Source organism: Canis lupus, chromosome 24 (genome assembly GCF_011100685.1).
Source record: "Canis lupus familiaris isolate Mischka breed German Shepherd chromosome 24, alternate assembly UU_Cfam_GSD_1.0, whole genome shotgun sequence".
NCBI lineage: Eukaryota > Metazoa > Chordata > Mammalia > Carnivora > Canidae > Canis > Canis lupus.
In genome coordinates this window covers 9,183,024-9,204,358 of record NC_049245.1, presented here as the reverse complement: position 1 = coordinate 9,204,358, position 21,335 = coordinate 9,183,024, and the positions used below count along the sequence as shown (strand labels likewise).

Sequence of the window (21,335 nt, the reverse complement as noted above, 5' to 3'; positions counted from 1 at the left end):
TTTTATCCTGATTAAGTCCCAACAGTTCATTTTTGCTTTTGTTTCCTTTACCTTCATAGATGTATCTTGCAAGAAGTTGCTGTGGCCAAGTTCAAAAAGGGTGTTGCCCGTGTTCTCCTCTAGGATTTTGGTGGATTCTTGTCTTGCACTTAGATCTTTCAACCATTTTGAGTTTATCCTTGTGTATGGTGTAAGAGAATGGTCCAGCATCATTCTTCTGCAAGTGGCTGTCCAATGTTCCCAACATGATTTATTGAAGAGACTTTCCTTTTTCCAGTGGATATTCTCTCCTGCTTTGTTGAATATTAATTGACCATAGAGTTGAGGGCCCATTTCTGGGTTCTCTATTCTGTTCCATTGATCCATGTGTCTGGTTTTGTGCCCATACCATAGTGTCTTAATGATCACAGCTTTGTAATACAGCTTGAAATCCGGCATCGTGATGCCCCCGGCATTGGTTTTCTTTTTCAATATTCTCCTGGCGATTCTTGGTCTTTTCCGATTCCATACAAATCTTAAGATTATTTGTTCCAACTCTGTGAAGAAAGTCCATGGTATTTTGATAGGGATTGCATTGAATGTGTAAATTGCCCTGGGTAGCATAGACATTTTCACAATATTTATTCTTCCAATCCATGAGCATGGAATGTTTTTCCATCTCTTTGTGTCTTCCTCAATTTCTTTCAGAAGTGTTCTACTCAGTTTTTAGAGTACAGATCCCTTACATCCTTGGTTAGGTTTATTCCTAGGTATCTTATGCTTTTGGGTGCAATTGTAAAAGGGATTGGTTCCTTAATTTCTCTTTCCTCGATCTCATTGTTAGTGTATAGAAATGCCACTGATTTCTGGGCATTGGTTTTGTATCCTGCCACACTGCCGAATTGCTGTATGAGTTCTAGCAATCTCGGGGTGGAGTCTTTTGGCTTTTCTGCATGCAGTATCATGTCATCTGTGAAGCGGGAGAGTTCGACTTCTTCTTTGCCAATTTGAATGCCTTTTATTTCTTTCTGTTGCCTAATTGCTGAGGCTAGGACTTCTAGTACTATGTTGAATAGCAGTGGTGAGAGTGGACATCCCTGTCGTGTTCCTGATCTTAGGGGAAAGACTCTCAGTTTTTCCCCCCTTGAGAATTATACTTGCTGTGGGCTTTTCGTAGATAGCTTTTAAGATACTGAGGGAGGTTCCCTCTATCCCTACACTCCGAAGAGTTTTGATCAGGAATGGATGCTGTATTTTGTCAAATGCTTTCTCTGCATCTATTGAGAGGATCAGATGGTTCTTGCTTTTTGACTTGTTGATGCAATCTATCACGTTGATTGTTTTACGAGTGTTGAACCAGCCTTGCATGCCGGGGATAAATCCCACTTGGTCATGGTGAATCATCTTCTTAATGTACTGTTGGGTCCTATTGGCTAGTATCTTGTTGAAGAATTTTTGCATCCATGTTCACCAGGGATATTGGTCTGTAATTCTCCTTTTCGGTGGGGTCTTTGTCTGGCTTTGGAATCAAGGTAATGCTGGCCTTATAAAATGAGTTTGGAACTATTCTGTTCCTTTCTATCCTTCAGAACAGCTTTAGTAGAATAGGTATTATTTCTTCTTTAAACGTTTGATAGAATTCCCCTGGGTAGCCATCTGGCTCTGGCCCTGGACTTTTGTGTCTTGGGAGGTTTTTGATGACTGCTTGAATTTCCTTGCTGGTTACTGGCCTGTGCAGGTTTTCTATTTCTTCCTGTTCCCGTTTTGGTAATTTGTGGGTTTCCAGAAATGCATCCATTTCTTCTAGATTGCCTAATTTGTTGGCATATAGTTGCTCATACTAGGTTTTTTCTTTTTAATTTTTTTTATTTTTTTATTTTTTTATGATAGTCACAGAGAGAGAGAGAGAGGCAGAGACACAGGCAGAGGGAGAAGCAGGCTCCATGCACCGGGAGCCCGATGTGGGACTCGATCCCGGGTCTCCAGGATCGCGCCCTGGGCCAAAGGCAGGCGCCAAACTGCTGCGCCACCCAGGGATCCCTCATACTAGGTTTTTAAAATAATTTTTATTTCCTTGGTATTGGTTGTGATCTCTCCTCTTTCATTTGTGATGTTATTAATTTGAGTCTTTTTTCTTTTTAATAAGGTTGTCTAGGGGTTTATCTATCTTATTAATTCTTTTGAAGAACCAACTCCTGGTTTTGTTGATCTGTTCTACACTTCTTCTGGTCTCTATTTCATTGAATTCTGCTTGAATCTTTATTAACTCTCCTCTTCTGCTTGGTGTAGGCTTTATTTGTCGTTCTTTCTCCAGTTCCTTTAGGTGTGAGGTTAGCTTGTGTATTTGAGTTTTTTCCAATTTTTCAAAGAACCAACTCTTGGTTTTGTCGATCTGTTCTACAGTTCTTCTGGTCTCTATTTCACTAAGTTCTGCTCTAATCTTTATTCTCTCTCTTCTCCTGCTTGGTGTAGGCTTTTATTCTTTCTCCAGTTCCTTTAGGTGTGAGGTTAGCTTATGTATTGGAGGGTTTTTTCAAGTTTTTGAGGGAGGCTTGTATTGCGATGTATTTCCCTCTTAGGACTGCTTTTGCTGTATCCCAAAGATTTTGAACGGTTGTATCTTCATTTTCATGAATCTTTTTAATTCTTCTCTAATTTCCTGGTTGACCCATTCATCTTTTAGTAGGATGCTCTTTAACTTCCACGTGTTTGAGTTTCTTCCAAATTTCTTCTTGTGACTGAGTTCTAGTTTCAATGCATTGTGGTCTGAAAATATGCAGGAGACAATCCCAATCTTTTGGTGTTGGTTGAGACTTGTGAGCCAGTATGTGGTCTATTCTGGAGAAAGTTCCATGTGCACTTGGGAAGAATGTGCATTCAGCTGTATTCAGATGGAAAGTTCTGTAAATATCTGTGAAATCCATCTGTTCCAGTTTATCATTTAGGGCCCTTGTTTCTTTGGGGATGTTCTGCTTGGAAGATTTGTCCTTTGCTCAGAGTCCGTGTTGAAGTCTCCTAGTATTAGTATATTATTATCTAAGTGTCTCTTTACTCTGGTTAATTGATTGATATACTTGGCAGCTCCCACATTAGGGATATAAATATTCATAATCTTTAGGTCTTCTTGTTGGATAGACCCTTTAAGTATGATATAGTGTCCCTCTTCATCTCTTACTACAGTCTCTGGTATAAACTCTAATTTATCTGATATGAGGATTGCTACCCCAGCTTTCTTTTGAGGACCATTTGAATAGTAAATGGTTCTTCACCACTTCATTTTGAGGCTGGAGGTGTCCTTAGATCTAAAATGAGTTTCTTATAGACAGCATACAGATGGGTTTTGCTTTTTATCCAGTCTGATACCCTGTGTCTTTTGATGGGATCATCTAGCCCATTCACGTTCAGAGTAACTATTGAAAGATATGGACTTAGTGTCATTGTAATACCCATTCAGTCCCTGTTTTGGCACATTATTTCTTTGGGCTCCCTGTTTCTTTTACAGGGTTCCCCCTTAATATTTCTGGCAGAGCTGGATTGGTGGTCACGTATTGTTTTAGTTTCTGCCTATCTTGGAAGCTCTTTATCTCTCCTTCTATTCTGAATGACAGCCTTGCTGGATAAAGTATTCTTGCCTGCATGTTCTTCTCATATATATCATGCCAGCCCTTTCTGGCCTGCCAGGTCTCTGTGGAGAGGTCTGCTGTTAATCTGGTATTTCTTCCCATTTCAGTTAAGAATCTCTTGTCTCAAGTTGCTTTAAGATATTTCTCTTTATCTTTGGAATTTGCAAGTTTCACTATTAAATGTCGAGGTGCTGAATGGTTTTATTGGTTTTTTTGGCGGGGGGTCGGGGGGAGGTCCTCTCTATCCTTTGGATCTGAATGTCTGTTTCTTTCCCCAGACTGGGGAAGTACTCAGCTCTGAATTGTTCAAATGTACTTTGTGGTCCTCTCTCTCTCTCTCAGCCTCTTCTGAAGTCCCAGTTATACGTAAATTCTTCCTTCTCAGGCTATTGTTTATTTCCCTAAGCCTTTCCTCATGGACTCCTAATTGTTTTTCTCTTTTTTTCCTCAGATTCCTTCCTTTCCATCAACTTGTCTTCTATGTCACTCACTCTCTCTTCCACTTCATTAGCCCTAGCAGTTAGAGCATCCAGTTTGGATTGCATCTCATTTAGTCTATTTTTAATTTCATCCTGATTAGATCTCAATTCTGCAGTGTTGAAGTCTCTTGAGTCCTTTACGCTTTTTTCCTGAGCCACCAGTAAATTTATAATTGTACTTCTGAATTGAATTTCTGACATTGTATTTAAATCCATATTCTGTAACTGTGGCAGAGAGTCCTGTTTCTGGTTCTTTCATTTGTGGTGAATTCTTCCTTCTAGTTACTTTGTCCATTGCAGAGTGGCTGTATGAGTGAGGGAGTCAAAAATATCAACCATATCCTTGTTAGAAGTGAAAACTTTTCCCTCTGTAGTATTCCAGCTGTTCTTTACCTCTCTGGTCGAATATGCAGGTGTTCAGGATGTTTTTGAAAGTTATCTACGTAAGGGGGGACCAGATGAGTTGAGTTCCCTACTCTTCCACTATCTTGTCCGTCTTCCCCCTAGATCCAACTCTTGATTTCAGCTCAGGTCATGAACTCAGGGTGGCGAGATCAAGCTTCGACTTTGCGCACCATGCTTGGTGTGGAGTTCACTTGTGATTCTTTCCATCTCTCTCCCTTTCGACCCCTCCCCCTACACTCTCTCTCTCTCAAATAATAAATAAAGAAATCTTAAAAAATAAAATTGTGATGTTGATCTGTATATATTTACATTGCTAGATATTTATGATATATTTTGAGTAAAGAGATTTGGAAATAGCAATTAAAGTATGATCTCATTTTTGTCAAAAAAATTCTACCTAGCTATAGGAAAAATTCTATAATAATAATACTTATATCCTTTCTTTTTAATGAATGTTTAAAAAGTTTTAGGTATGGAATTAAATACCTTTACACATTATTTTAATTCTCACAATAATTCCATTAAATATGGGCAGCCCGGATGGCTCAGCGGTTTAGCACTGCCTTCGGCCCAGGGCATGATCTTGGAGACCCAGGATCGAGTTCTGTGTTGGGCTCCCTTCATGGAGCTGGCTTCTCCCTCTTTCTCTCTTTCTCTCTCTCTCTCTCTCTCTCTCTCTCTCTCTCCTCTCTGTGTGTCTCATGAGTAGATAAATAAAATCTTAAAAAAAATAATTCCATTAAATCATTCATCATTAATTGATTCAGCATTCAACATATATTTCTTGTCCTAGGCACTCTGCTAAATATTAGAGATAGAACTGTGACCAGATGGACACAGTATCCAGCATTTTATCATATCCTAACCCTATAGATGAAATATAGAGAGGTTGTCCCATCCATTAGAAGTTTTCCAGTCCAGGTTCTCTTTCAACTAAATAAAACAGAGACTCACAAGGCTCGCACAGGCTACAGTTGCCATCAGTCTATTCAGGTGGATATAGCACAGGAACTACAGTTTCCAAGAGCAGCATCAGGTCTTCGCCTCTGGGAGTTCTTGCTGCAGTTCACAGAGTCCTCCAGCATTCATTGTCTTTGGTCCCTCAGATGATGACTCCAGGAGGTAAGATCCACATTAGGTGGGTGCAGGAGCCAGGAGCCTCATTCCCCAAATAATGATTGCATACAAATAGTGTCCAAGTTCTCATAAGAATCACTATCACCATCAGGTACTTCCAATTCATTACAGTTTGCATCAATAGGAAGGAAGTTTGTCAATCAGAAGTCATTTCAATCTAGGTAGCAATGCTACCTAGGAACACACTTAACATTTTACTCCTATTAGATTATGAGGGAAACAGAACTAGAGAGTATATCAAAGGATTCTCGTATAGAAGAAGGGGAAAGGATTTTGTTTAGGAGGTATCTAAAAAGCAAGTGGCTTTGAACTTAAGTCTTTCTGACTCCAAAGTCTAGCTTTTGCACTTTCCTCCCAGAGATACCAAAAATGATCTCTGGGAGGTAAGCTTTTAGACAACTTTTACTTTCTTCTTTATACTTTCTGAATTCTCAGACTTTTTTTTTGTAATAAGCATGAATTTATTTTGTAATCAGAAATGTTTTTATTAAAAAGACCAACAACACGAAAACATGCTTTTGCTATAGCATTAAGTCAAAGTAGCCAGAAACAATATGACATATGCACTTGCACTGTGATTAGATTAAGGTAAAAAAAGAGATGCATGAAGAAGAAGCTCAGCAAAGATATAGAGCAATCCTAACAATAGTTGAGTCAGAATGGTTGGCTTGTCTTATTTGTTTGCTTGTTTGTTTGTTTTTCTGTTTTCCAGATTTTCTGTGTTATTCTTGGAATAAAATGAAATGCATTTAGTAAAAAAAAAAAAGGAAACATTTAGTTTATAAAATTTTTGAAATGTAAAAACCAAACATCATGAAAAGTAATAGATTTACTTTTGGACTTTTTGTTTTTTTGCATAGGTGAATTTATTTTATGTAAAATTTAACTATGTTAGGGGTTCAGAGTTCTCAAATTATTTCAAAATCCACTCATGATCTTAAAATGGGAAGCTGAATTAGAGAGCAGTTCTGTTCCATTCCTGACACTCACCCATGTAACTAGAAGAATTTTCCCAGGGCTCTTGCTGTATCTCTGCCCTGACATCACTATTTTAGAGTGCTACTGTAACTTCTCTAGGTCTGGGTTCATGCAGCAGAGTGTGGATACTATTGCTAAACTCCTTTCACACATTATTTGTCTATAGTTATTTTAGGATATAGCTATGTAAGGCTTACTTTTCTTTTAAAACTCACATTTTGGGCTGTATATGATCCTTCTTTAGCCAGGGACTCATATAATTGGATAGCTGCTGTTATATTTTGCATGCCAAAATTTCCAAATAGTAAAGCATCAGCCATTTTCTCCATGGCTTTTAAGTTTCCCATGTCAGCTGCTTTGGCAAAGAATACGTAGGCTCTGTTTAAAATATATGAAGGTAGAGGTTTGATTATCAAAAACGTTTTCTTTCTCCCTCCTTCATACTACTTCCCTCTAATAAGTAGGACCAAATTATCATTGCTATTAATAATATAGTTGAGCTGAAGTCCATGACATCTGTAGGGATTTTTTCAGCCTTACATGATCTCAGATTATGATTTCAGATATATCTGACAAATACTGGAGTTGCTGAAAGGGAGAATTATATAGGATACATCATGGTTCAAGCTTATTCACCAAGTGACATGAAAAATTGAGGCCCTTGTCCTAAAATAGTGAACTCCCCCATAGCCACCCACATTATATATTTGTTTTACAAAATGATCTCTGAAATATATAGCAATATAATAAAAAATAATCAAAGCTGGAATGTCACATCTTGAAAGCTACTATTATGAAAACAACAGTCCCTTTATATTCTGAAATAATTTTCTAAAACACAGGATAGTCTTAAGCATGCAAAGTCCAACTGTGTAGAAAAACAATAACCAAATAAAACCCAATGGTTGTTAGGGCTCTAAAGTCTGACTGCCTGGTACAAAATCTGGCTCCACCATTATTAGTTTGAGAGCTTCAAGCAAGTTATTTAACTTCTGTGTGCCTCTTTCATCAGTGGAGTGGGGGAACAATAGCACTTACTTCATAAATTTCCTGGGAAGATTCAGTGAGATAATCCATGTGAAGTGCTTGGCAGAGTACCTGGTACGTAATAAGCACTCAATAAATTTCGCTATTATTGTTGGTATTAGTATTAGGACTACTGCATACATTCTAAAGTTTTATAGTATGGTAATTGTTCTCCTGTAATTAGTGGGTAAATGGTATGAAAATTTATTGATTATAAATATGGATGCCATAGGATTGCCGGACATTACATTTTCTGAGTCTCACTCAGAAATCACCTGCCTGATCTGTATAACAAGTATTAATGGAGAACCTTGCAAGGTCAAAACTATGTCAGAGACAGAGTACTTTTGGGATTTATTTTTACTTTTATAACTTCTTTTTTGGTAGCAGGAAGAACAGAAATCATTAACTTCTACTTGTGACCTTGACTCAAATATAGGAACAAATACACAAATCTACCATTGCTACTCAGAAGGATTGGGAGACTCCACTTTATGCACCACCTATTCATGCTGATGCTAAAATAATTTACTCTTGGTGGCTGGAGCAGAATAGAATGGGCTTGAACTGCGTGAGAGCCACACAGGCATTAGGGTCTGGGATGGCAATACAGAAAATAGACTCTAATGGAAAAAAGGAGCCAGGAGGTCAGGCAAGAAATTAACCATGGTCAGAGCAAGCCAAGATCATAGGGACCAGAAGGCAAATAAGACAGAAGGTCTTAAGGTCAATGAATGTAAATGTCTGGCATTCAGAGATAGGCATGACATCAGGACACAGACTCCTTGGAGTCATTCTGTCACAGGGTTTGCTGCTGCAACCATACAGCCGGCTGGGATTAGAAGGGCACTCCACTTGGACCAGGGCAGAGAAATCAGAGATGGGCTGCAGGAGCCAGTAGTATATCCTTTCACTGATCCCAGGGGGCAGCAAAAGGTTGCAAAACCAATCCGTCTAAGTATCTTTGATTCTAAGGGAAGGGTGGATACCTCGGTCTCTTATCAAGAAAGTCCAAGGAAATGTAAGCAGGACCCAGGGCTGAAGAAAGTTTTTGGTAAATTAGGTAGGATTAAGAGCTGGACTGTAATTCTCAAGAGGGAAAAAGCAGGAGAAACCGGCAAAAAGAAAGGTCTGTTAGGTATCCAGATAATCCCTAAGGGATCTGGTATTGGGTGCTAAGGTGTGTGCTGGGGAAGGAGGAGACTAAGGGCATCCCTAGGACACGTCAGAAACTTGGTGTAGGGCAGCAGCTTATCTTCAAATCTTTTTTAATGATGGGGAGTAGTTCTTAATGACAGCTAACCCTGGTTGTCTCTGAGGTTTCTTGACTCCTGTAGACAAGTCTGTGTCTCCCTGACATATGCTTACTTAACATCTGTACTTCTAACAGTGCTGACTTGTTAAACAAGTTATAGCTGAATGAACGAATGAATGAATTGGGTTAAGATGTGGATGTGGATGTCAATGATCCAAAAAGACTAACTAGTAGCACCTCTGTCTTATAGAAGAAGTGGTGGAGCAAGGAGGACATAGGATTGAGGAATGAATGGGAGAGAAATGATTTCTCTGTGGTCAGTAAGGGTTTTCATTTTTCTTTTCTCTGACCAGAATCTTAGAGATGGCTATACTGGATGTAAGTGGCTTAAGAGCAGACCATCCTGATATCTGGAGGAATTTCATTCAGCTTTCCCACAAATTCCTGAAGTCTCTTGCTATGAGCAGATTTGGTTCTAGTTCTCTATCTGCCAATTCAGAAGGATCAGGTGACTCAGCTTTATGCTGCTGCAAAAATAAGCTGCTCTTGCAGTACCTGGCTGACTCAGTCAGTGGAGCATGTGACTGAGAGTTGTGAGTTCAAGCCCCACACTGGATATAGAGATTACCTAAAAATAAAATCTTTAAAAAAAATAAAAAAGCTGCTTTACTGGCACTCTTGAGTAAAGATAAAGTAGGAAGAATAGCCTGAGACTGAATGACACCTAGGTCTTTTGAAGATTCCTGCACTGCTGGATAGTTTGCTTTCAGGGCTGGGTTTTCTCCCCATTCTTTAAGCCAAAGAGGACGGTACCCATCAAGGTTAAGTGGATAGTTACTTGGGAGCTTCCAAACGTGATTTTGTCCCATTGTCTGAATCTAGGGTTTCCTTGAATTTAACAGGGTATACCTGGTGGATCCTTCATCTAGGGTTCACCTGGTATAGGGAGAGCTAATCTGAAATCTCAGGGACTAGCCCCTTTCCAGAATTCCATTGTTCTTTCATCTAGCTGGGCTGGGTTGGGAATTTCCTATTCTTCTCATCCACTCAGTGATCATCTGAATGAGCAGACTTTCCTAGCAGGCTTGATTGTATTTTGGGGGTCTGATTTAACCCCATCATCATCATGATAGCCTGGAAATGCTCAGCATGACACCCAGGTTTGGCAGGGGATGGTTTCCTCTGCTCTTATAATTTAACTTCCCCAAAAGAGGTGACTAACTCCTTTACTTCCTTCTTCTTGTCACTTTGGAAGAATTATAGAATATTTTTGACCTTCCATTTCCACCTCTGTAATTTGGGGATAACAAATTATGATTCACAATATCACTGTGAGCAATAAATGATATTCTACACATAAATGTCCAGAACAATAAGCAGCACAAAGAGAGACTTAATAAATGGAAGTTGTTCATAGCTGAATGCCCCCTTTATCCTCTATAACGTATGCTCTTCTGACAAGCTTTGAGCTTTAAGAAAGAATTCAGGGACTCTGCTGCCATCCTGAGTAGGAATGGCTACCATAGCACTGGGATGCTTCTCGCAGAGCTGCTAGGCCTAATCTGTGTGCAAACAAAAGATGTCTCCTTGTTGAAGGTCCAGAGCCCATTTTTTTTATTATGCTTCAAAATACATTTGTTTTCTTCTCTCCATCTCTGCCACTTACCATTTAAAGGGTTAGAGATAAAAATAACAAATGCTTATCTTCTGCTTACTATGCATAGGGCATTGTTCTAGAAATCTATCTGTACTATCCAGAGCACAAAGAGGTTAAGTAACTTGCCCAGGGATAAAACAGCCAGTGAAGGGTGGAGCTAGGATTTGATCTCAAGGAGGTCTTAATTAGAGACTTGAGGGGTGACCTCATGTTGTGTCCCTCTACGGGGGGCACAAGACATTTCTGCCTCTTCTTAAAACAAAGTAGACAAGTGAAAAAAGAGGAATGATGAACACAGAGTGAGACCCTGTGGCCACAGTCTTGTTACTTTCTCAGCTGTGTATTTGTGATTAACTCATTTTAACATCCTTGAATCTCTGTTCCCAACTGTTTAACTGGGGGTGGGGGGCGGGAGAGAAATGAAGTTTTTCTTAACTCATAAGGCTGTTCTGGGGATAAAATGGAATCACATACAGGAAAGTGCTTTGAAAACCATAAAGTGCTCTACAAACACTGAGGCAGAATAAAGCATTATAAAACAACCACTCTAATTCAAATAACATATATTATTTCATGAGAAATACCTAATAAATTCCAAACAGAATATTTTTGCCTGAATACTCAGATCAATGCCTTAATTCTGCATTTCACTTAAAGTGTAGGGACTATAATACAATTCTGTTTAGGCTGATGATTTGTAGGGTACTTTAAACATCAATAGATCCTTTTAAAAACAAAAACTTAGGGCAAATAAACTTATTTATTATGCCAATAAGCTTTTAATGACAAGCTAGATTTTTTTTGATTGCTCTTTTTTTCTCAGCCAGGAATTTAAATTGGCTTAAGTAACTGGACAAAGACTTACTCTGCTTTTTGTTTTTGGCTTTTAGACTGCTGGAGAATCTTGATGCCCGTCTTAAACAGCTGGTCTCCTTCATCTGTGAAATTTTTCTTTGCTTGGTTTCTTACTAAATATGGACAAACAAGGAAAAATAACATTATGTTTTCTATTTTCAAAATAATGTACTGCCATAAACCCCTGACGTGCTGAAGGGGTTCAGATAAGCCTCCCCAAAATGTGCCACATTGGCATGAAGATTATTTTGAATGAATATAATCAAGACCAAGAAGTCTCAGAAAGGGCTTTTTACTTCCCCCTTAATTGCCTCTAAGAATTTAGATAGAGGGCCTGGTCCAGGAAGAGTTATTACCAGAGAGAACTATGAAGAGTATGGACTAGGTGTGGTAAGGTAAGAGGAGGTTGGCAGGGCACATTTATTTAACTTCATCTCCATCTTATTGTCTCTGTATGATATGGCAAATCATTTGTTTACCAAACATTTGCTCTTCCAATCTTCCTATGAATTGTCTTCCTTCTCTTTGAAGCCTCAGACCCTTACCTCTTTCTTAGCTCAGGATGGCATATAAGCCTCAAATGCCCGTACATATGAAGTTAAATTTGTTTTTCTCCTATTAATCTGTCTTATGTGAACTTAATTAATTAATCAGCCAAAAGAACTTAGAAAGGTAGAGGAAAAAATTTTTCCTCCTTTACACTTTCCTTATCTTTTAACCTCTGCATTTCAAGAAGATCACTTTGCCTCTGGTCAGAAGCTAGAGGCTACATACAAAAACCTTTTCCTGTCTTCTGTGAAAATTTATGGAGGGTGGAGGAGATAGAAAAATGCTTCTGATGGTAGGAGGGAGAGAGATGCTCCCAGTCTGGGAAAGATATGCAAGTTTCTGCAAATACAAAGCAGGAAGCAAGGTGTCTAGGGAAAGGAGTTGCTTGGTGTACCCTAAAGAAAGGATCTTAAACACCAAGGTCTTACCTTTCAGACTCCCTTATCTGATCATGGCCCATCAACCTTTGAACCGTAAGATTCCAAGAGAACATGAGGGCCTGAGCAACGGGCATCTCCTAGATAACTAGTGTGCATCTAGGGTTGGAGTTGTAGTCCCCACTCCACCCACTGAATGCACATGCACACCCCCAACCCCAATACCCTTCCACATCACAATGCCTCTTGAAGTCCATTATGACACTCAATGAAACCTCTGATTAGGTGAACCATGCCTAAAACCATTTTAAAAGAGGTATATTTTGAGATTTGATGCCTCATTAACAAGACCACAAAAATCTTTAAGTGGTTCCTGTTTTTCTTCTTTCTGACAAACCATCAGAGTTGTTCAATTTATTTTTTAAAGTAAAAAATGTTTTTAGCTTAAAAGCTAATTTGCAATTATTTTGAATGCTTCAAGTTATCCATTCAATTTAGTAACACCAGACACTTTTAGCATCTAATTTCTGCTTTGAGTTATATGCTATCTATAGGCATGATTAAAGAGGAGAATAATGGAATAACCTACTAATCTGTGTTTGGAATAGCAATTGCTCCTAGTACTATGCTTTCAAAGAGCAAGAATACATTTTGAAAGGTTGCCTGTGCATGCATATACATATGACAAATGATTTACCACTACAAATTTCTTCCCATGGCTTTTATTTTAATTTGTAATTCTTTTTTTGACTTCCCAAATGTATTGAAATACAAGTTTTCTTTATTGTAAGAGGGCTCAATTTTCAGATAAAGTTATCTGACAACACTTTAATTTCCTTTTTAAGGTTTAACAATTTCCAAATTTGGAGAAAGCGCAGTCAGGAAATAACTTGAAGAGACCATTCTGAATTTGATGTAAAGGACCTTCCTGAATCTGGAATCCTCTGAACAGCCAAATAATGAATGCCTGTTGGTTGTTCTATCGTGATAATGGCTCTAAGCTGACTTAAGAAGTGGTGGGATGAGCATCAGGGGTAAAAGAGGTGGAGTAGGTGTGACAGAGCACTATTTCACACAGCAGGAAATATGAGAAATGCTTCAACTAGATGAATTTGTATTTCAGTGTTTGTCAGAGACATAATTTATAGTGAGCTCTTGACATGTTATTATGTCTACAGCCTTAATCATTATTTCATACCTAACTTGGATGCTATAATGGGCTGAATTGTGTCCCTCTAAATTCATATGTTGAAGTCCTAACCCCCAGCATCTCAGAGTGTAATTTTAGTTGGAGATAAGGTCTTTAAATAGGTAGTTAAGTTAAAATGAGGCCATTAGGTGGGATCCTAATTTAATATGACTGGTGTCCTTATAAGAAGAGAAAGAGACATCAAGGGCATGCAGGCACTGAGAAAAGGCAATATAAGACACTGAGAAGGGGGTCATTCATAAACCAAGGAGAGAAGCCTTAGAATGAAACCAAACCTGCTGACACTTTGATCATGGACCTCTAGTCTCCAGAACTGTGAGAAAATAAATTTCTGCTATTTAAGCCTCCTTTCCTGTGATATTTTATTATGACATCCCTAGCAAAGTAATACAGATGCCAACTCTGTATCCCATGGGAAACAAGCTATTCCTTCTCTCTGTGGGAAGGGATGCACCCAATTCGGCTTCCCATCAGATCAGTGGCTAGCTTCTAAAAACAGGAAGGACTATAATTTTCCATGATTCCCCAATGTCTCCAGGTGCTGGACATCTGACTTTCCCAGCCAGCTGGGTACCCAACTAGCCCACCTCTGATAAAGGCCACTTTCTCATGATTATACTCTACGTAGGCAATAGGAGGTATAGACCTTCCATGTGTCCAGCAATCCCGGAACCCAGCTCACCTTTCTGTGAGATGATGGGAGAAATGGGATACTTTGCTTTCTCTTGCTGAACCTTCTTTTGTAAATTTCTCTAATTAAGTCTCTTCCTTAATCCCTGTCAGTCTTTGTTGTGGAATTCATGAAGAATCCTCTTGTTGGTAATGAACAGAAGCGAAGCTTTGGAACAAAAAGGGCCCACTTGCCTGCAGCAGGTATTAGTGGAAAAGAAAAGAGCTGGAAGCAACTTATTCTCTGTCATTCATACATTTACTTGAGATATCATGTTTCCAAAGATGATGGAGACACTGTCTTAGCCTGGTGGTGGAGACAGACATGTTTACAAAAAATTACAATGCCATGTGGAAGGCACTCTGTAATAAGGCACTGTGGGAGTACAGAAGTCTTCTTTGTTAGCAATAGAAACCTAATCTGATTGACTTAAGCAAAAGGAATTTACTGGGAGACTGTTGAAACTTCATAAAATCAGTGGGGTCAGTCAGGAATCAAAGCTCTTTGGAGCTTTGATGCTAGAGACAGATGCTAGATGCTAGAGACCAGATGCTAGAGACAGATGCTTTGATGCGAGAGACCAGAAACAGATGCTACTACAGGGATGGATTGAAATCCAGTCATTTTAGGATCTTCCTCTCCTTGTTCCAGATTCCATGATGATTCTGATGGGTCTAATTAGGGGAGACAAGGCTTCTCATTACATTGCTGTAAGAATGTACCCACTGGGGAACACTTAATTCCTCAAAAGGAAATTGGGATGGTGAGAAAAGTAAAATGGATGATGAGAAGCCACCAAACAACAAATGTCCACTTAGGCCTCCTACTCTCGCTAAGGGAAAGGAGGAAATCTTCACTGATAAAAGGACACTTTAGATAATTCTTGAAATGCATGTAGGAGTTTGTCAGACCAAGAAGATGAAACTGGCATTTAATTTGGAGGAAACAATCTATACAAATAAACCATGGGTATGAAACAATAAGTGGGGGCAATGTGTCTTAAAGAGTGAGGGCTTGAGAGTCATGTTTGACCATGTGGTCTAGGCTGACTGTGGGAATAAGTGATACTGAGGGGTGTGGACAGAGGAGTGAAAAGGCAGTGGGGGAAGGGAACTGAGGTCATTGTGAAGGCATAGGCAAGTTTGGTAGGAGAAAGAGAAGGAGCAGAAGTGGTAGGAAGGTAGCTCTGATCAGATAATTTTTTTTGAGTTTGAAATTATATTGGTGAAATAGCTCTGCATGTGACTGGTAAATGACTGAAGAGAAATGGACACAAAGATTATTTGAATTGGGGAGGTCAGGCAAATAAGACAAGGTCTTCCATATGGATATTTAGCACCCCAGGTCCTGGTGGCCTGTAACCATTAACTGATTGATGTGGAGGTAACAGCCTAACCCCTTGCCTATGGGAAGGGGGACATTCACTCTTAAAGCTCTAAACTTCTGAACCCCTATCTTTGCCCAACTCCTTCCTTTGCCCTATCCTGCATTCCTCACTCTCTTTTATGTTTCACAACAAAAAAACATAAACAAATACCATTTAAATCATCTGAAATAACAAAAGGAAAAACAAATTCATTTTCTTGAATCTCAAATTATAGGTATATCAAAATGACATAAAGGATTATTAAGAGTCAAGGGAATTAAAAATTAAGGTGGAAGATAGATGAATGTCCTTTAGCCTGACTAAAAATCAAGTGCTACATTAAACTGATACAAAGAGATAAAAATGGGAAGTTCTTTCCCTTGTAGAAAATCTTGCCTACATAGACACTGTGTCCTTCTTACTTAATTTCAATTGTATTTGATATAAACCAAATTCAGCTTCTGATTTTCTGAATAATGCATCAGAAGCACTCTTCACATTTGCTCTTAATGTGTGCCAGGAAAATACAATACCAGATAAGGAGGGAGAATAATGATCCATTACTAAAAATAACATTCCATCTAAGAAAGAATGACTTGGCAAAGAGTTTAGTCAGATAAAGATGTGATCAACTCAAATGTACTTGGACAAGAGCAAAGATATTTACAATAATCAGGTTTATTCACACTGTCCCCAGATTACTGTTGTCAAACATAAATACCTTCAGTGGTAGTGCTAGGTAATGGTAGACAAATTGTGTTATAAATAGAGAAAAATGTTCTCCTCAAATATCTCCTAAGCAAAACTTGAAATAACAAGGATTCTGACTTTTAAGGACTAATTCACTATCTAAAACTCTCAATTTAACAGAAAGAAATGTGGTTTATAAAACCAATGAAGAGTCAAAAATGTTAATTATTATGTTATAATAAAGGCTAACATTTATAAACCACTTAGGCACCAGGTAGTTTTTTCACTGATGGTAAGAGCAAGAAGCCATTATTCTTATTTTATAGATGAGGTGATAGAGGCACAGGGAGGTTAAGTAACCTGCCCAACATCATGCAGTTGGTACCTGTAGGCAAGGAGTCAAATGTAGGCAATCTGACTGCACAATCTGCTTCTCAGAGCTACACAAGATGTAGAATTATGTGAGAAACATGAAGTTACTATCAATTATTGAAAATTTTGAAAAAATGGGTCAAAAATGCATTACAAATAAATTTATTGTAATTAAAGTACTTTAAACAATGGTTTATAGTTATACTTCTTTTATCTGACATTAGTGAAAAATGTGTTTCATATAAATCGTTTTTTCCCATTAGATGAGTCATATCTCTTTTTGTTTTGACTGTTTTCTGATGGAAATCTGTCTAAAAAGTATTTAATATATTCCTTCACCTACCCCAACAGAAGAAAATGAACATCATTTAACCTGGTCTTGATGATTCAGAGCATCATTATGCATATATGATCATACCTAGTCTGGTTGGTTTGGACATGATTATTTCAGAAGACAGTGCCTGGGGGGAGACCTTGGATAATGGGAAGCCCTTCAGTAATGAGTGGGAGCAAAAGGGACAAGAGAAAGATGGTGACTTGCTCTAGTCAAGGCCCTCTGGGGGGTAAGAGTCTGCTGACTGGGTTGATAATTAGCTACACTTGCTAATTTGTATCATCTTTCATTACTGTTTCCCAAATAGTACATGGGATAATTTTAAGCATTATTACACACACTAAAATTTTGATAGTTAATATATTTCATATATATATTCATCTATAGATTCTACTTGTCACAAGTGATACTAATTTTCATTTTTTCTCTAAAAAAATTAACCATGTAATATTTCAAACATACAAAAAAATTCAGAAAACATACCTCATCATAACCCTACTTCACACAATTTAACAGATGGCAACATTTTGCCTTGTTTTAGTTATCTCTCTAAGGAAACAATGGTACAAACACACTCAAAGCTTCCTTCCAATATCCTTTCCCCTTATTCCCTCTTCAGAGGTAGCTATTATTCTGAAGTTGCTGTGTAGCTCTTTTACTACATGTATGTACCTAATATTATTTCTATATTTTATATAAGTACCATCATATTGTATATACTTTTGCAACTTGCTTTTTCACTTTTTGAAATACATCTGGATACAAGTAGATTTCATTCATGCATTTTAACCAGGCGAATATGTTAAAATTGTATGACTAGACCAGTTTATCTATTCATTCTTCCATTATTTATCCTACTCATTCTGCAGATATTAGCTTTTTCCACTTCAATGCTACCAAAACCAATTCTGCAATGAAAATCCTTGCACATATTTTCTTATACAGATATGTGAGAAATTCGGTAGGATATATTTCTATTAGTACATGTGCTGAGGGTAGCATATAGACATTTTGAACTTTACTAGATATTACTATATTGCTCTTCAAAGAGGCTGTACCAAACATACACTCCCGACAGTGATGTACATATAAGGTTTTCATTTCCTTAAATGCTGGGTCACTCACAGGGTTATTTGACCTTTAAGCTTTGCCAATCTGTTGTGAAATGATAAATCTTTGTTATTAAACTTGCATTTCTGCAATTAGTAGTTAAGTATGTTTATTAGTCTTTGGTTTTTCCCTCTGCTAAGAATTGTCTATTTGTATTCTTTGTTCAGTTTTCTACTTGGTTTTCCTGTTGATTTGTAGGTGTTCTATATACAACCAAAATACTATTCTTTGTTGACTCTATTTGTTGCAGTATCTTCTTTTAGTCTGTGGGGCTTTTTATTCACTTTATAATTAAAAATGCCTATTAAAATTTTTAATTGTAAAGTAAGCAAATTTATGAATTTTGTCATCATGGCTTTAGTTTTGTCTTTTATAAGAATTCCTTTTCTATGCCAATATCATAAGGTTATTTCTAAAATTATTAAAGTTGATATTCACATTTAGGTCTTTAATCTACCTGGAAGTTACTTCTTTGTATGAAGTGAGAATGGGATCTGATCTTAATCTTCCAAATGAGAATCAGTTGTCTGCATACAATCTGTTTATTCTTTCCTGTTGATTTATAATGCCACCCCTGTCAAATACCAAATTCCCCTGTATATATGGAACTGATCCTAGACTCTTTTCTGTTTTTTAATCCATATGTCAATACCACATTGTTTATATAAATATCATTTTATTGTAAGAATCTAGTGGGGCAAGTTCCACTTCTCATTCTACTTCAAAAGTATCTTGGCTATCTTTAGACTTGTTTTCACGTATACTTTTAAAATTAGTTTGTCAAACTCCATGAAAATCCTTTTGGGCAATTTTAAAACTAATTTGGCAAGAAATGATATCTTAGAATTTTTAGTCTTCCCATTCATAAACATAACATCTGTTCAGTTATGCAGGTGTTTTTTATACTATTCAATAAAGTTTTATTCTTCTCCTCTTCCTTTTTTGTTTTTTAAGATTTTATTTGTTTGAGAGAGAATGAGAAAGAGAACAAGCAGAGGGAGAGGCACAGGGAGAGGGAGGAACAGACTCCGTGAAGCAGGGAGCCCGATGTGGGGCTCGATCCCAGGACCACAAGATCATGACCTGAGCTGAGATCACGACCTGAGCAGATGCCTAACCAACCAAGTCACCCAGGAGCCCCTCCTTTTCCTCTTCTTAAATATCTTATAGATCTGTTGTTAGATTTATTCTTAGGTATCTTTTAGTTTTACTTCTAAATTAAGTAGTATTTTAGTAATTTCATTTTCAGTTGTTTTTGTTTCAGTTGTATCATATACAGAAATGCTATTAATTTTTATATATTAATTTCTGAATCCAGCAACTTTGCCTAACTCTATTAATTCTCATGGTTTAATAGATTTTCTTGAATTTTCCCACATAGACATCATATCATTCTGGTGAATTATTCCTTTGAACACTATATGATGAAGCTTTCTCCCTATTTATGCCTTTACCTTGAAGTCTATATATTGTCTGAAATTAATATCAGATTTATTTTGCTTAGTATTGCCTATGATATCATTTCCATTCACTGACTTTCAGTCTTTTATGTCATGTTTTAAGTATACTCTTGTAAACAGCATTTACTTATAACATTTTAATTTTAACCTAAGGGTTTCTGTCCTTCAACTCAGATATTTTTTCTGGGCTGCATTCAGGGCTATATTTACTGATCTTTCTCTAGTTCATTAATCTTTTCTTCCAGTGTCTAATCTTTTATGTAAGCCATTCACTCAATTTAAATGAATATACTTTTCATTTTTATTAGTTCTAGTTGGTTCTTTTGCACAGCTATCTATTCCTTTTTCATGATGCTTTCTCTTTTTTCCTATAATTTCTTTTTTTAATAAACTATCGTTTAGTTTTATTATAAGCTGAATAATGAATAATATTTTTTAAAATTTTTTTATTTATTTATGATAGTCAGAGAGAGAGAGAGAGAGAGAGAGAGAGAGAGAGAGAGAGGCAGAGACATAGGCAGAGGGAGAAGCAGGCTCCATGCACCGGGAGCCCGACGTGGGATTTGATCCCGGGTCTCCAGGATCGCACCCTGGGCCAAAAGCAGGCGCTAAACCGCTGCGCCACCCAGGGATCCCTTTCCTATAATTTCTTAACCATTTAAGAATATATTTATTCCATAATTTTTTTTAACATTATTGTTCTACTATATCAGGACGTGGGGAGTGCTATGCCTGTTTGGCACATGTGTGTATGTGGGTGCAGGTATATGCAAACTGACTCTCGCTGGGTAGATTTTTTTTTTTCCTGAGTAGATTTTTTTAACTTGGTGCATTTTATAAAATTCTCGTTAAGTTCATCCTCAACAAGGCTTTTTAAAATGTAGGAATTGTAGAAATGTTTTTCCAAAGTGGTTTTGTGTTGCTTCTGTCAATTTTCCAGACTTACCTTACTGATGGAAGGAAATTTTTATTTGTTAACACGAATATGTTTACCAAAGAAAATCAGGTAACATAAATTCAAATTCAAATCTGTATAAGGTACAGGGCTGTGGTGTAGGGTTTTCCAAGGAGATGTTTTTCCCTGTGAAAGTCTAAACAGAGGAAGAGCTTCCTTGATATTTGCTGAAAATGATAGGTGGTTTACCTGTTTTAACCTAGTCTCCCTTTCACTGCAACAATTCTATAAAACTCTCAGTTTTACTCATAGCTCTTCATCCCAACTGCCTTGTCAAAAATCCTAATGTCGGGATGCCTGGGTGGCTCAGCGGTTGAGCGTCTGCCTGTGGCTCAGGAGTTCCGGATGGAGTCCCACATTGGGCTCCCTGCATGGAGCCTGCTTCTCTCTCTGCCTGTGTCTCGGCCTCTCTCTCTGTGTGTGTCTGTAATGAATAAATAAAATAAAATAAAATAAAATAAAATAAAATAAAATAAAAATCCAAAAAAAAATCCTAATGTCTTTTTTTAAAAAAATTTTTAAAAGATTTTATTTATTTTTCATGAAAGACACGGAGAGAGGTAGAGACATAGGCAGAGGGAGAAGCAGGCTCTCTGCAGGGAGCCTGATGCCGGACCTGATCCCAGGACCCCAGGATCATGACTTGAGCCCAAGGCAGATGCTCAACCACTGAGCCACCCCAGTGTCCCTAATGTTTTTTTTATTTTCCCAGCCTGGGATTTAAAATCAAGGGTTATGCATTATCTGCTCTGATCATAGTTTTGTAAAACATCAACTTGCATCCTTATTTTTCATCATTTCTAGCACCTGGGGATTTCAGCTCCCTGTGAACCCAGCTCTGCCCTAAA

At 37.7% G+C, this 21,335-nt stretch overlaps 1 protein-coding gene across 9 annotated transcripts in view; it reads right to left on the bottom strand.

Moving 5' to 3' along the window:
• The window catches only part of SEL1L2 (SEL1L2 adaptor subunit of ERAD E3 ligase), a 133,955-nt gene that overhangs the window by 64,753 nt on the left and 47,867 nt on the right, over positions 1 to 21,335 (bottom strand). For all 9 annotated transcript variants that reach the window (XR_005377536.1, XR_005377535.1, XR_005377533.1 and 6 more), the window contains exons 4-5: positions 11,405 to 11,507; positions 6,817 to 6,979 (exon numbers count right to left, since the gene is read on the bottom strand). Coding sequence is in view for 5 of the 9 variants with exons in the window: in XM_038571573.1 (XP_038427501.1) it covers positions 6,817 to 6,979; positions 11,405 to 11,507 (266 nt within the window). In the remaining 4 variants the exon portion in view is untranslated. The remainder of the gene's footprint in view (positions 1 to 6,816; positions 6,980 to 11,404; positions 11,508 to 21,335) is intronic.